General features: G+C 35.6%; 1 protein-coding gene across 2 annotated transcripts; it reads right to left on the minus strand.

The window, feature by feature from the left end:
• Positions 1-9,179: 9,179 nt before the first annotated feature.
• Positions 9,180-12,276, minus strand: LOC120350381. Of its 2 annotated transcripts, XM_039423485.1 has the most exons (3): positions 11,768-12,276; positions 9,937-10,192; positions 9,180-9,506 (listed from the first exon to the last, which is right to left on the minus strand). In XM_039423485.1, exons 2-3 carry the CDS (start codon positions 10,123-10,125, stop codon positions 9,225-9,227), a joined length of 471 nt encoding a protein of 156 aa, XP_039279419.1. In that variant the 5' UTR covers positions 10,126-10,192; positions 11,768-12,276; the 3' UTR covers positions 9,180-9,224. The 2 variants fall into 2 exon arrangements, with proteins under 2 accessions (XP_039279419.1, XP_039279418.1); XM_039423484.1 differs by having other exon boundaries at positions 9,937-12,276.
• Positions 12,277-16,693: the final 4,417 nt, after the last annotated feature.

A 16,693-nucleotide genomic window follows, 5' to 3' on the forward strand; every position in this document is an offset into this window, starting at 1 on the left:
GATATTCTGGAAGCCAAAAAAAGCATTGAATATTAGCATATGTTTCGAATGTTGGTCTCGATATGTTGGGGCCAGCTTCACGGCGGTAACTGAGACGCTCTCTAACAGCTGATTGGTGATTTTTTCCTAGTAGGAATTTCTTTAAGACCACCACATTCGGCGGCCATTTTTTTCTTTTTTTCTAGGCTCAGGTTCGATAGTATATGGAAGGTCCTGATCCTACACATCTCGCACCACTTCAATCTTTCTAATAATTATGAAAACAGCTAAATATATTCTACAAGGATGATTCACAGTAGGTTTTTCTTGGGAGACTAATCGAAATATAAAACTGCTCTTCACCAACTACTACTTACTATCACTTAACAAATTTCGTCCACCATATGAATCCAAATTCAATTTCTTAGATCGGAAGGTGGTCATGTGATATCGATACACAATTAATGATTCCAATACAGAATTCCAAAAGAAAATTAATATCGAGAAACGCACATTGATAATATCTCGAAAACTTTCAACAATATTCTCATTAAATTTTGAAGATACTAAGAAATCATACAAAAATAAAATAAATGAGTACATTTGAAAAAAATAGAATCTTCCATTTTCTTATCGACCAAATGCGATAATTATGTGATGCATGATTTTGAACCGCCTTGACGAGCCGAGAAGAATTGTGCTGTAGTACGATGAGATACACTAAATTAAGTGCATCTAACGGGTGATTCTCATAGAATATGATCTTATGAAATTTGATTGAGTTGGTGATTATGATTGGAGCTAAAACTTGGGTGTTCTCCAAAATAGAAGGAGCATTGTTGTCAGGTGGACCTAGACTCTATCAGGTCTCAAAATGTGGAGCACGAAATAACCCAAGAGGGATATTGGAATATACATTTGAATATTAACAATCGGACGATATTGATCAAAAACTAGACAGAATCCATCAGAATTATTTTTCTTGAAAAGCTACTCATTTTTGAGAAACTGTAACTCAGTACAAATTGGAGATACAGAGTTACAAATTATATCATTCTATTCAGAATTCTATGATCTAATAAAAAAACATGAGCGAATTTTTATGTACGATTACTAGATTTGGTGGAAATAGCTGAAAACTGAGAAATTAACGAGAATACGAGGTTTTTGGGCCACTCTGTATCTAGCACATGGAAATTTTGCTTGTGAAAATTGGTTCTGGACTTCTCTTACGTATCCAAACAATATATTAGGAAATCAGAAGTATGAGATGGAAGCACACCCCTTTTTTCATGTCTATATTGACTGGACTATTTTTACTTTCCTTGCCCTATTACCGTAGGTAAGGAAAGTATTGCTTTCCAAAAAAATTTAAGGTACCCTAATTTCATGTTTTCTATACGTCTCAAGGTTCCCTGAGTCCAAAGGTTCCTGAGGCCAATCGGCATAATGTTCCTCGTTCAAGAATGAGGCTTATAGATCAATGAGTAAGGAAAGTTGTGTGAGTGTACCATACCAGATTTTTTCGAGTGTTATTAAACACTTTATAGTAGATTCTACTCACATATTTATAACTTTCAGCAGGGAAAAATTGATCTGTTGTATTTTTAATGTAGGCTGCTCTCATTTATTCCATATCTGTATAATTTATCAGTATTTTCAAATGTGAATATCTTTGAAAGGGTTTAAGATATCAATGTAAAAGTTGTTGGAATTAGATAAACCTTTCGGATATTGTAGTATGATTATTTTGGAGCTTCCAGATGGCTGAATTGATCCGATATCCTCGACATTATTAGAATTACAGACGGTTTCTTGAAAATCGACATATTTCTGCCGCCATCTTGTTTTTTCATGATGACAAACATTTTGATAATGCTTTGAAATTGCCATCATGGATAATCTCATTCTACACATCATTACAAAGAGATTGATACCATTCCCAAGTCTGAACCTTCAAGGAGTCATAAGTCACGGTTTTCAAAATGTTGGGATTGGCATTAAGTGGAAAAGGGGTGTTTTCCGCTGCAAAGAGTACTTTTCTCTCTTTTTACGATGACGTGGGATTATGAACTGGTTTCCAACCATAGCACTAGTGTATGTCTACTGCAAATTCATTTACAGGGTGGAAAGTGAAATATTGTCCCCGAAAAATGTGTTTCAAGTTTTTGGAGTTGAATAAATCATAAGAAGAGTGGTCGAAATGAGACGATTCTTCCGAACATCATAGTTTGGTTAATTCTAAACCCTTTGATGATAAAACCAATCAGATATCTCTCACAATAACTGAATAGATAGCGATGTAAAAATTTCTGTCAATAATGACCGCCATCTTGAATTTTTCAATGATATTTCCATTGTTTCCATCATCAATATTCTTATTCGGCTTGTTGTAACGGAGAGATTGGATTAGTCATTGAAAATCGATTTTATAGTTCTAGCTAGTTACCTCATGCGTTTGGAAAAACGCACCAGAAATCATGCAGGTTTTTCTTTGGAGGGCGCTGGAGAACACATTTTTACTTTCCTTGCCCTACTACCATAGGTAAGGAAAGTATTGCTTTCCAAAAAAAATTAAGGTATATAATTTCAAGTTTCCTATACGTTTCAAGGTCCCCTGAGTCCAAAAACATGATTTTTGGGTGTTGGTCTGTGTGTGTGTGTGTGTGTGTGTGTGTATGTGTGTTGGAACAAGGTATAATACGGGGAGACAATCAAGTATACACAGCACATTAAGGGGAGGTGTGTACACTAAGGGGAGACCCCGTAGTGTCACTGCTCAATTTTAGTAAAAATCACTTCTACATGCTTAAAACCATGTAAAAACGTAATAAAAAAAAATCTCCCCATTTTGTTAGTACTCCACCTAATGGGATACACTCCAGTTTCCAAAATTGCCACCACGTTGTGCTACGATCGCTAATACACACTTACACAAAACTCATTTACGGATTGAGCATACAATGCGGGGTACTTGCATATCCCTGCATATCTCCATTGTCTCCTTCACTGTTCGAAGTAACTGGTTTGCTATGGGGCTTGCCGTGAATTTATGAATCAGCAACTCATCTCCTTTTTCGTTCAGACTCATTGAGTCACAGCTTAGCGAATTCATAGTTTATTTTTCTGTTCATTCACTTGAGACATGAGAAGGGAGCGAGGAAACATGCTGCCAGAATGTATTGTGGTACTGATTTTTTAGTTATTTGGTACAAAAATAGTCTGAAAATGATTCTTCACAAAAAATACCCTCTGCTAACCTTACAGTGTTAAAAATACCTGTTTTTTTCTCCATATAACTCAAAAACCTTTCATAGTGAAAAAATCCAGAACTGTTTCCAAGAGAATAAAATCCTATACAATTCAACGCCAAATTAGGTTCATCACAATCAATGGTGACTTGTAACACAATTTCCCGAGAATTTTCCGCATTGAATTTGGGTTATTGCTAGAATGATGCGAATGGGAGGCTTGTTAAGATTCAAGAATAGCACGTCAGTAAGTTTATATTCTTGAACAGGCTTCACTGAGAATTCACTTACTGTTTTAGAGAAGCGGATGCCTCAAACTTTGCTAACCTAACATTGTATCTCAAGATCAGGATAGCCTATGATAAAATGAAATTTGTCTCTTAGTTTCTCTCCATATTGACATTTTCTTCTGTGTCTGTCAATCCTTGCAAGAACTCTCTTGTAAACCTTGGATTGAATATTTTACTTGTGTACGGCATGCTCACTTTTTGTGAAAAGACGTTGTTCCGGAGAAAAGATTTAGTAATCATACCCTGCTCAAAAAAAAAAAAAATAGTAGTCACAACACCTTTTCCAATTTTATTTGAGAAAGTAAAAGTTAATTTGAGAAAGTATCAATTGTATTTGAGAATAGTCACTTGTAATTGAGAGAATGTCAGATGTAGCCTAAATGAGAATATTCAATTGTATTTAGGAAGTCATCACACATGTAATTGAGAGTAGTGAATTGTATTTGAGAAATCGTCAAATGTAAATGAAAAGATATCATATCATGAGCAGACATTTGAAAATGAGAAAATTTCCAATTGACATGTCGTGACTCTTCTGTAGCCTACAGTACAGGTTTGATTTGAGCAGGAAAGGATACTGTACTACGTACACAGTATTCCATAGGCTTTGTATGTGTGAAATTATTATTTTCAATTGTGAAATATTATTTCCCCTGTACTGTTCACGAATGATTAATGAGAATCATTCCTATGTATGTATTGGCAACACGACTTTTGTCTCCAAACATTTGAACTTGATGAAGATCAAATTCTCTATGTTCACGGCGCAATTGAACTTTATCATCAATCAATTGAATCTCTTGATCAAGCAATTCGGTAACTCTCCAATGGATTTTGGGGCTCAAAAATATTTTTTTATTTAAAAACTAAACGTTTCATTTGAATATAAAATATATTATCATATTATTTTTTATGAGTACAGTTATGGAAAATAAAAGTATTGGTTTTTTAAAATCATTCCCCAATTACAACTGACAACTTTTCGATTTCAAATCGTATGTTCTCAAATTAGGAGTTGATAGTGAGCTGTTGAACGGAGCGGTCGCAGAATTGTTTTGCTCTCTTATCTCAAGTTTCCGGACGGGTCGTGCTTAATCGGTTCATTTAGTGCATGTTTAACCTAAAACGTTCTTTCGTAATAAATTGAATTATCAATTTGTTATTTATTGTGAAATTGTTTTCAAGTGAATCGAAATATTAAAGTTTAAATTAATAAAAACAGTATCCACCAGACGGTAGTGCTAAAAAGAGACCTAGTGCTAAAAGTTCTTTCGTAATAAATTGAATTATCAATTTGTTTTTTATTTGTGAAATTGTTCTCAAGTGAATCGAAATATTCGAAGCTGAATGAATAAGAACAGTATCTAACAATACTTTTCACCGGACGAAAGTGCTAAGAAGAGTCCTCGTGCTAAAAGTTCGCCTGAGCTCGAAGAGATGGAACAGAAAAAGCGTGCTCCAGACCCAAGTGTTAAAGCGTCCGGTAATGTGAATTCAGACTTTATTGAATCACTATTTGACCGTTTTGAAAAGCGGTTTAGTAAGGCTATGGATGAAAAACTCGCGCTGCTAGCTACAAAGGTGGATTTAAATGGTCTAATTGAAAAAGTGAATAAACTCTCTGTCGAGAATTAACAGTTAAGAAATCAAATTGTTGCTCAAAAAATTCAGAATAATCTCATAATCAGGAAGATGGAAAATTTTGAAAATAGATCGAGAAGGAACAATATATTTTTTCGCGGGCTGAAATATGAATGTGCAACAGTGGATTACGTGAGAACTGTCAAAGACTTTTGTGTGAGTCATTTGGGGGCACGAGCAGGTACCTGGGTTAATCGAGCACATGCATTGGGCAAGAAAATAGATAACGGGCCAATCATTGCGCATTTTCCGGACGATCAGGACATCCATTTCATCACGAGAAACAGTAGGAAGCTGAAGGGTACACAGTTTGTGATTCATAAAGACTTTGCTTTCGACACAAGAAAACGACGATCAAAGCTTTTCCGGTGCTTGGCGAGTTGAAGAAACAAGTTCCGGGAGTGAGAGGAGAGTATCGGTTGAAGTGGATCGTTTAATCGTGAATAGTCGGGTTTTCACGCTGGATGAGGAGAATGGACTGGTCTCGGAGGGAGAGGATGGGCTGCAGAAGATCGGGAGCATGTTCGATGAGAGTGTGATGCGGGCCGTGAGCGGGAGCATGTGTGATGAGGAGGAGTGAAGCGGCGAGGACGAAGACCGCAACCGCTGAGATAACGCCGTCAGTCCGTGTGAGAAGGGACAGTTGAGTATAGTAGCGTACAATGTGGCTGGATTAAGTGGTAAGATTGTTCAAGTATATAATTTTATTTGTAATTATGATGTTTTTGTACTATTGGAGACGTTTGTTGAAAGAGGAAAGCAATTGTATTTTGAAAACTGTTTTCCAGATTACAATTTATACTGGGAATTCGCAGTTGGAGAATCAAACTGAGGTAGAGCAAAGGGAGGAAAGTTAATAGAAATTAGTAAAAGAATAGAGAGTTTTTGTAAGGTAATCGATGCGCTTGAGAGGAAAGTTATTCACATGAATGCAGGACAACGGGATGAATATTATATAGTTCCAATTTACCTGAGTGGTGGAGGAGACATGGAATGGGAGAGAGAATTCAATACATTATGGGAGTTTATGATAGTGCAAGAGCATAATAGAAATAATATGATTTTAATTGGAGATTTTAACGGTAGAATAGGAAATGGACAGGACATGTCGGAATTAACAGATGTAATAGAATTGGGAAATGCACTGAGTAATAAGCAAGAGTCAAAGGATGAGGTGATTAATATGAAAGGTAAGAAAATATTGGAGTTCTGTGAGGTTTTTAATTTCATCATTATGAATAGAAGGATAAGTGGAGATAGGTGGGGACGTAGGGTCCCAATTGACAGAATCCCAAACGACAGAAATACTGTATTTTCCCAAACGGCAGAAAACTACTTTTTTCCCAATTGGCAGAACGCTTTCTGTCATTTGCGACAAACTAGAGAAACTTTCTGTCGTTTGGGAAACCTATCATTTTCGGTCGTTTGGGACTCTCAACACTTTCTGTCATTTGGGACTCTCACCACTTTCGGCTCAATGCAACAAACAACGTTTTCTGTCGATTGGGAAAATTCGTAAAGTTTTCTATCATTTGGGATTCGGCTGTAGTACAAGCTTGTAGTGCGTGTTGCCTATCTCTAAATGAATAGGCGAACTTGTTTTTGAGACCTCAACTCCTCTGTGGTTTCTCGACCGTTTTTGTTAGTTCAATCTCATTATGAAAGAACTCATCGAGTCTTACATTTTGGAAGACATCATCGTGGACAAGATGAATGAACGAGGAAAGTTTCAATTTTTGACTGCTATGATAGAGGATATGATAAAGAGGAAGATTAGATTAGATTAGATTAGATTTCTTTATTTATGTATGTTACAATATTTACTGGCTTATACACTAATTTTACATTGAATGACGGTAATGCTAGTTATTCAACGAATTCCACAAAGTATAAATAATTAATCAATGAGAATAAATATAGAAATGCAATTAGAATAACGATAATATAATAATGTGATGTAACTTCATAAATCGGCGGTGTTTCAACAAAAGAAGAAGAAGAAGGCGAAGAAGAAATAGGAGGAACAGGAGAATATGAAGAAGTCGAAGGAGAAGAAGAAAGACGAAAAGAAAAAGGAAAAATGAAAGAAGAAGAAGAAGAAGAAAGACAAAAATAAAAATAAAAAATGAAATAAGAAGAAGAAAAACTTTTTATAATTCTCAAACAGTACGTTAATTTTTTTTAAATATTTAATTGTTAAACAGTTATTTGAAAACATGACCGGCTGATTTGACTTTCTCGGTTACTGAGTAATCTGGCAGCACTGTAACCCTTAAGAACAATGCTGCAGTCTGAGGTTTGCACGGACTATAGATCTTTCCAAAGTAATGCATTAATGGAGTTCGTATGTTGTGGATTATTAATTATTGTGACTAGTGTCCAATTTTGATTGATATTTTGAACTGTACTTATAGTCCGGGTGCAAATGTCATGTAAATTGAATCATGAAAATGTCATGATTTCTCATTCCCTCACAACCTCTTTTCCATGTCGCTTCTTCTATAGATACCAATTTCACTTTTCTTCCACATCCATCTTCCTCTTCACCTCTCACCTCATGTTCGTCGATCCGCCTCTACTTCCTCTCAACCTTCTTTCTTCTATCTTTTTCTCTATTCATTTTTCGTTTTAATTCTTTGTAATCCCTCACCTTTGTACGTATATCCAACTATCCATGCATGTATCTTATTTCTCTCCTTTTATCTCAATATATATTCTTTCCAGCACACTTCTTCCTTTATTCTCTCAGCTCCTTTACTCTTCCCTTCATTAACTCTTTTTACTCTTCTCTCAATTATTCTCCTTCGTTCCCCACTCTTCACCCTGAACCCTTTTCTCAACCCGAGACTCGAAAGCACCCGAAATTGCAAACCATCTGATGGTACTCTACATCTTCCATCACTGGTCATAAAAAGCGCTCACCGAAATCCCTCTGTGTATCACATCATAATCCCACCCTTTACTAAACTCTTTCGTCTCTTCCTTTTGATACCTTCCTTCCTCATATTTCGTCCCTCCTTTTGATTTCCACTTCATTCTTCCACTCACACCTCCCTTTTCTACACTGGCAGCTAATTTTACATTTCAGTTTCTAACTTGGCAACAAGGCTGAAGATTTATTGCTGCTATACTAAAATTCAATTTCTGTCAGCATTCCTCATGAATATCATAATTCGAGTCTCATTCAAGTAATTCTGTCAGTTTTGCGTGTTTCCCGCTACAGTTCTGTCCCAATATCAATCAGCGTTATTCTACTTTGTACGCATATTTTAATTCTTCATAATGGCAAGGAAAGTTGTGTGAGTGCCCCACACCAGATTTTTTTTCAAATTGTGTGCATGTGAGTACTTTCAAGTGGTCAGGTGTGGAGCTATATTATTTGATAGACGTTAAGTGCCAGTTTCTTTGTGATTTGTAGAATTAGTATGACTGTACAACGGAATTCTAAGTTTGTGTCTACATATTGTATTCAAGCTATGGAAGCTATTAGAATCATACTTATTCGAATTAAATACTTGATTTATACTTATTCAATAAAAATAGGTACAGCTAAGGATCTAAGAGTTGGAGGTGATGCAATGGGATAAATATAAATACCTGGGCAACGTGATATCATCAGAGAGCAATTCCAAAAGAGAAATCACGAGTAGAATTGGACAGGCCAGGCAGGCAACACAAACATTGAATTACATATTTTGGTCCAAAAATATTACAAACCTTACACCAATTAGAATTTATCATTTCATTGTACAGAGTATCTAAGACTCTGAAACTTGGGAATCAACAAAACGAGACTCTCAAAGAATAAATGCTTTGGAAATGGATTTCTCGCGCCGAAGTTGTTGTGTTTCAAGGATGGATCGAGTGAGGAATACGGAGATAAGGAGATAAGAAGGAGAGGTAGACCGCCTGAAATGTGAAACAAACACATGTATGATGAATAGAAATCTGGTCAAGGGAGGCTAGAATAATCGGAATAAATAGCAGATGGGCTGGAGCTGAAGAATAAACTCGTATATATGTATATATAGAATAAATTTTATTTTCATTTTCATTTTTATCATTATTGGAACACCCTGCAGTATCCCGTCAAGGGGCTCCTACATACGGGGCAAATAATGGGTTGCGGCAGAACACCCCTGTAGTTGACTGTGCGGCGATGAACCAGCACACAGGTGCCACACAGTACAAAATGCCCACAAGGCTGCGTCATATAGGAGCGCTTGTGGACCGCGCAGGCGACGCATACCAAGTCGCCTTCACCTGCGACGGCATCATCCGCGTTAACTGCCACTCTAGCCAGGTACGCCATCTGCCTCTGGCTCAGTTGTTCGGCCTCGGCTTGCTGCAAACATATTTGACGGTAAAGCAAATGACATTTAATCAGGTTAGCATGATTTCAATTAAACTCTAATAAGTGATAAAAACATCCATTCACTGGACCCCATTTGTATTCTTTAAATGCAACTTATATTATGATCGTAAAGAGATCTATCGTAAAGACTATGCCACAATTATTTTGTAATTGCATGATAGAATCAAAATTCAAATCTTGAAATATGATTTTTAATCTAATAACAAATTTAATTTTGGATTTCTATTTGAAAATCAATTAACAAAACTGAAATGAAACAAAAACACATTAATCTTACTCGCAATCTATATTTAACTCGCAATCTTCACTAGAGTACCGTTCGGTATTCTACATGTCTATAAGCGAGTATTATATATCTGGTTGCTTATATTTTATTGTTACTAGAGAATAGTATACTCACGTCTGCGGGCCATGGGTTGTTCATGAAATCAAGGTTTCCTTCTCCACCTCTCTCGCCAATTGCTCGACCACCTCTTCCTCGTCCTTCACCCCTCCTTGCACAACCTCTCATTCGCAGGTGCAGCCACTCTTCTCTCTGGAGTATGGCTGAAAAATCAGCCAGAGAGTGCGGCATTGGCGGCAATCCCATTTGCCGATGCCGGTAAATAGAGCTGCGGATGCTAGGATATCCCAGCCTAACTGCAGCTCTAGGATATCTGAAAGGGAACAAAAGTTTATAGAAAGGTTTTAAGAAGTATAGAGAAAACAAAATGAACCACGACGACACATGTAGCCTACGATTCATTTATAATTACTAAAAATGCACAACATTCAACTCAATTTACTGAGTTACTGGACTCTACTGTTTGACCTAATCTAGCCTATTTTATTACTATACGGTGTCCCACCAAGGTTGTATCAGCGGTTAACCATAGATTCAAAATAACTTCAGTATGAAAATCAATGGATTTTATGTAAGATTTTCCAATAAAATGCATCTATCGAGAACAAATTGATTGGGCACTGCTGCTTCAATCAGAGCTATTCCTGGAAGTATAGATAATTTTTATTTTTCTTAAAACAAAACTGTTATAACGGCAGTTGCTTCCATCCATAATTTTGATCCTATTCTGTCAAGACTAATTTTGTTTGTATATCCGACAGATCGCCAAAACTGCTTAAACAATTTCGATGAAATTTTCAATAATTCAGTTTGATATATAAAGGGTATTTTTGAAGCTTCGGAAGTGTCCGTTGTGGAATCTGTTTGCAGAGAATGAGGAAATTCGGTCAAAATTCAACTTGGGCGAAAAAAAGGGGTTATTCATTAAAACGGCTGAATAGCTGTTGTTGCTTTACCTAATGTAAAAATATCTTCCATAGAAGTAAGGCACTTTTCCCATGAATCAATCATTCTCAAACATTGACTGTTTTATCAAAGAAAATAGAAAGTAGCTTTCGATAAAAATATTGTAGAATATGCATAACAGTTGGTTGACTGTCAGTATTCCTCATTAACCCTCCAGTAGGCGGCGCGCGGGGTACAGGTGCACCCCACACAATTTTGTTTACTCAGTAACTTTCTCATCCTGTTACCAGGGGAGGGTGGGCATTACAGTACCTTCAAACCAAATCTTCAGTTACAAGATACAAGCGACTCGAAATGTTAACAGGAATTGATAGCTGAGTTATTATAGTTTGAATTGCTCTGGGGTACAAGTGTACCCCGCGCGCCTACTCGTGTTTTGCTTTGGCAAAACGAATTATATGTGTGATGCACTTTTCCAAGAACTGTGTCACGAAGAGTCATCAGATGAGAACTGAATTTTTGTGGAGAATGACAATGATGGTGATGGAGAAGATATTGTCGTATAAGATATCCAAGATTTTAATGCTGGAGAAGTACTTCAACAACCTTATGATAAGATTTCGGACATTGTTGATGGGGATGATGATGACGTTCCTTTTGCATATTCATACTTGGTGAGAGATAAGGACAGAAATTTAATGAAATGGAGCGATAAAATCCACTTCCAAAAAAATGTGGTCACATTTCCTGGACCTAAAAGAGAGGATAGGGATGCGGTTTCCAAAATTGAATTTTTCAATTTATTCATGTATGAGAAATCGATCCGACTGGTAGTAACTTTAACTGACATTTATATGAAGCTATCATCTTGATCAAGGAGGTACTTGTATGAGTACCCGCTGAAGAATGAATATAATAAAACTTTTAAAACTATTTTGAATAATATTATATCATACAAAAAATGGATTCTCAAAACACATACCTTTGGCAGACTGCATCGAATATCTCCCTCGGGTTGAGTCGGCTGTTCAGGGCTTCAGCCTTGATTTCGACGCGTAGCCTTCTCAGTTCGATATCAACTTCATCCGGGGGGTGGTTGTGTATTGAAGGATGAAATTAATTGCCGTCCTGGTACGTCCCACGGCTAGGACACACGGTGTTCGAACATCTCAAATATTTCACTCCGTGTTTTGTTGTATTACATTTGTATAGATAATTTTCTTTGGTATACAATACTCCAGTTCCGCACGGGATTGTATCCATATTTGACTAAAAGCAACGTTTTAAGAACGAAATGAGAAGTAAGAACACGTACCGACTCCTTCGAGTGCTAGGCGATGACTGAGTATTTAGTAAAACAACCAAATTAATATCGGTTGGATTTTCAACTAATTTCTATTAGCCTTAGTGCTGCAGTAAATATTTTCCACAGAAAAAACTATATAAATGAAATGTAAACATGAAATGAGCTATATATTGAATATAAACATGCCTTCGAGCGGAAATATACATTCCGAAGTATGCATTCACTAGACATAAGGGCAAAGACCTTAAAGACACCAAACTCTCTATAATTTCACATCGACTTTTATTTCTCAGTGAATAGAATATATATATGTTTAGCGAATCCAATTATACAATGCTTATTTTAGCTAACACTAAAGTCAAGAAACAGTTCTTCATTAAACAATACATCAATAGCTTTTTATTATTATTGCCACTGCCCATTATTTGAAATGGTGGTAGTGAATGAGAAATGTCAACAAAGCCATGAAGGAAAATCAAGTTTATGTTCTATTAACGCACAATAAAATTAATATGTAAGAGAAGAAGAAGGAGAAGAGCAAGGAGAAGAAGAAGGAGAAGAAGAAGAAGAAGATGATGAAGAAGAAGAAGAAGATGATGAAGAAGAAGAAGAAGAAGAGAATAAAGGAGAAGAAACTTCGTTACATTTTTCTTCATAGTCTATTTTTCTATCTATTCGCAGTATTGCGAATGAGAAGAAGAAGAAGAAAGAGAAGAAGGAGAAGAATGATAAGATTGATTGAGTACTTTATTTATGTAGATTAAAATATATACTGGCTTATGCACTTACATACAGTAGCTTACAATACAGAAAAATTATAGATGAAATTACATAATATAGACTAAGAAAATAATTATTTAATTGTATATGATATGAAAAAAGCAATTTGTAATAACTATAGATAATAATTATATTGTCATGCATCTACAGGGAGGGAGAATGAGAGAGAAGGAGGATGAAGTAGAAGGGTAAATGATAAGAGGGAGAAGAAGGAGAAGGATAAGGAGAAAAAGGAGAAGGAGAAGGAGGAGGAGGAGGAAAAAGAAGAAGTAAGAGATGAGGGAGAATAAGGAGAAGGAGAAGAAGAAGGAGAATTAGCATATCAAGCTAATTATTTGAAGTTTTGGCTATGCTTCCCAATCTCTGTTAATTGTATTCTTTCTTCTTTGCATTTTTATTTTCTTTCAGAATGTATTGAAGTTTCTGTATTGATGTGAATAAAAAGCATAATGTTAACAAATCTTTACCCAATTTTTCTCTGAAAAATGCAGGTGGATGGAATTTCGTACAAATTATTTTGAAGTTTGAAGACATTCTAGAAGAACAATAAAAGGAATAGAAGTAATTATATTCAGTTTTGTCCTATTCCCTCATTACATTCATTTTCGCAATTATTGCGAATGGATAGAGAATTGAAATAGGAATAAATTCCTCTCAATAGCTTAATATTTCAAGTTCTGAGAGTTTATTGAATTTAATCATTCTTTTACATTTTGGGTTTTTATCAAATCAAATTCAAAATTTCTAGTTTAAGTGAATTCAAATCAAGTGGATAGCACAACCTATATTTCTATACATTCATAACTCTACCTTCATTGTATTATCATTCATCCCATCATCATCACCTAGGCTTAAAATACTTCTAGAAAGTCGCCTTTGTAAAATAATGAATAATTAATGAAGATAAATGTTATGAGGTTTCTTATTCTTCATTCTTTTCTTCTTCTTTTTCATTTTGTTCTTCTTCTTCTTCTCTTTCTCCTTCTTATCTTTCCTCTCCTTCTCCTTATTCTCCTTTTTCTCCTTTCTCCTTTTTTATCAAGATCCTCCTATATTGCAAATCACATCTAAATCGTTGGAGCCTTTTTCGAGGTCCGTTAAATTATAAATAAGTACATACACATACATAAATATTACTCGCTTAATATGACAGGATAACTCGTGAAGGTAATTATTGCTAATTACCGAGCGAAGTGAGGTCTAAAATTCAAGTCGACGAGAGCCTATATTTAAACTCATCTGTTCCATAAATTCTATACATATACGAATGCAATTCTAATTCATTTTTCATAGCTGCAAGTTCAGTAGTATACCATGCATTATTATTTTTAACATTACGCACACGAGAATTGACTTTAGACTCATGCGTGGGAATATTAGATTCGAATAGACTCAAAACAACATTGAAAAATTTATCAAAGACTTCATCAGCTGAGCAATGTTTATTATTATTGAGCAAACTTTCCCAGTCATAACTTTTGAGAGAATTTTTAAAATTGAGAAATTTATTTTTTGTCATTGGTCTTGTGATGACAAACTTGGGCTCTCCATACTCACTACTTGGTAACATTGAGCTAGCTCTATTCATTTTCAAGCAAACTGAGTCATGATCCGAAAAAGCAAAAGGAGTTACGTCCGAGCAAAATATATTCCTATCTACATATTTGTAAATATATTGTCAAGACAGGCAGGCTTTCTAGTTGCCTTAGAGTTGGTAAAATTATAATTGAATTGTCATATTCATCATAAATCAGCTTGACAAGTGATTATACAGATGTGTGGAGAAGCCAGTCTATTGCTGTATTTCCATAAGGTCTATAGTTTCAATCAGGTACTTGTGGATGAGAATACTGCGTGAGGTCTACTGTTCACAGAACTACTAGTAATAATTATTTATTAATCCATTTTACAGACCTATGTTTTTGAAATTGTCGACAGAGCGGCTACCGAAGAACGGAAAGATGATCATGATTCAAGATCATATTATTGTGACAATATGATTGAGGATCTGAAGTCACCAGCTGTATAATAAACACGTCACCCTGTGATAAATTGTGTACTGGTATTAAAACGGTAGTTTGGAGTTGAAGTTAGTGTAGTTGATTGGTACCAGCTGTAGATAATCGTTCCTTAGGAGACCTATACAAATAATAACTGGAAAATGTTGGGAAAAAAATATTCACCTCATGAAAGAGAGTTGTTCATATTGCATTCATTAATTACTGAAGAATGAAAGAATAATTTAAAAATTTTTGAATGTAGCTTAGCTTATATTCATTCTAAAATGGAAGATGGAAAGAATATATGGAATTCTGTGTGATTCATCGTACATCGCGTATTTCCTAGACCATCTATTGACAATCAACAACTATGAAAATATTAAATTCATTTCTGAAACACTGATTTAACCTATCCATTTTTATTATTTTTTCAATTCAACACTCAAAAATAATAATTTAATCATCAATTGATCAATTCATCAATTTGATCATCAATTAATCGTGGTAATATATTTTCATGAAATTTGACAGGTGTGTTCTTTTTTAAATTGCGCGTCGACGTATATATACACGGTTTTTGGAAATTTTGCATTTCGAGGATAATATTATAATGGGAAAAGAAGCCTCCTTCATACGCCAATATTTTAGTAAAAATCAGACTATAGAATTATTCATCAGAAATCAGGTGTCGAGTGGATTATAATATTATTGTATGCATTTACGCTTGCATCAATATCTCAATGTAACTTGGTGAAAAAACAGCTGTTGTGTGGACTATTAATTATTGCATGTAGTGAGGCATGCAATAATTGATAACTTGAAGTAGCATTGTATTTTCTCCCGACTTTTCTCTGTTTCCAACTCGGTAAGCTTCTGATGATAGAAGCATAGCTGTTTAGATCAAATTATTGGCATTGTCGATACAACAACCCAAGCCATTAGTCGTTACTCACTTATATCTCGCCTACACGACAGGACAGGACAGAATTTACTCTGATGGACAGTATCAGAGGAGACTGTGGTTTATAACTGCACGAGGTCTACTGTTCACAGAACTACTAGTCCAATAGATTTCAAGAAGAGGAACGAAAGTATGGAGGAACGAATGGTCCTACCCATTGAATTTCCTTCTATTTCTACAGGAATATGGAGAAGTAGAAGCAAAATCAGAGAAGAAAAGAAAAGAAAATAGAATAGGAGAAAAAGAATAAAGGGGGAAGAAGAGAACAGAAGAAAAAAAATAAGGGATGGGAGGATAAGAGAGTATAAAAAAGAGAATAGAGAAGTGGCACGTCTACTGTACTTTCTACCGTTTGCGACAAACTAGAGGAGTTTTCGGTCGTTTGGGAAACTGATCACTTTCTGTCATTTGGGACTCTCACCACTTTCTGTCATTTGGGACTCTCACCACTTTCTGTCGTTTGGGACAAAACACGTTTTCTGTCGATTGGGAAAATTCTTAAAAGTTTTCTGTCATTTGGGATTCGGCTGAATGAGAAAGTTCCAGTTTCAATTCTGCCATTTGGGAAAAAAGTAGTTTTCGGCCGTTTGGGAAAATATAGCGTTTCGGTCGTTTGGGATTCTGTCAATTGGCATGCCACCGGTGGGGAGACTTTACTTTTATAGGCAGAGGGGCTTCCGTAATAGATCTATGTTGCATGACTGTCGAATTAGCGCAAATAGTTGGAAAATTTTCTATTGTGCCAGAATTTTTATCTGATCATTTCCCAATTGAAGCTACGCTAATCACGGTTGATACTCTAGAAAGAGAAAGCACAATTTTACCACTCTTACCGAAGTTGAAATGGAAGGAAGCGAGGAA

Source organism: Nilaparvata lugens, chromosome 3, assembly GCF_014356525.2.
Source record: "Nilaparvata lugens isolate BPH chromosome 3, ASM1435652v1, whole genome shotgun sequence".
NCBI classification, from domain to species: Eukaryota; Metazoa; Arthropoda; class Insecta; order Hemiptera; family Delphacidae; genus Nilaparvata; species Nilaparvata lugens.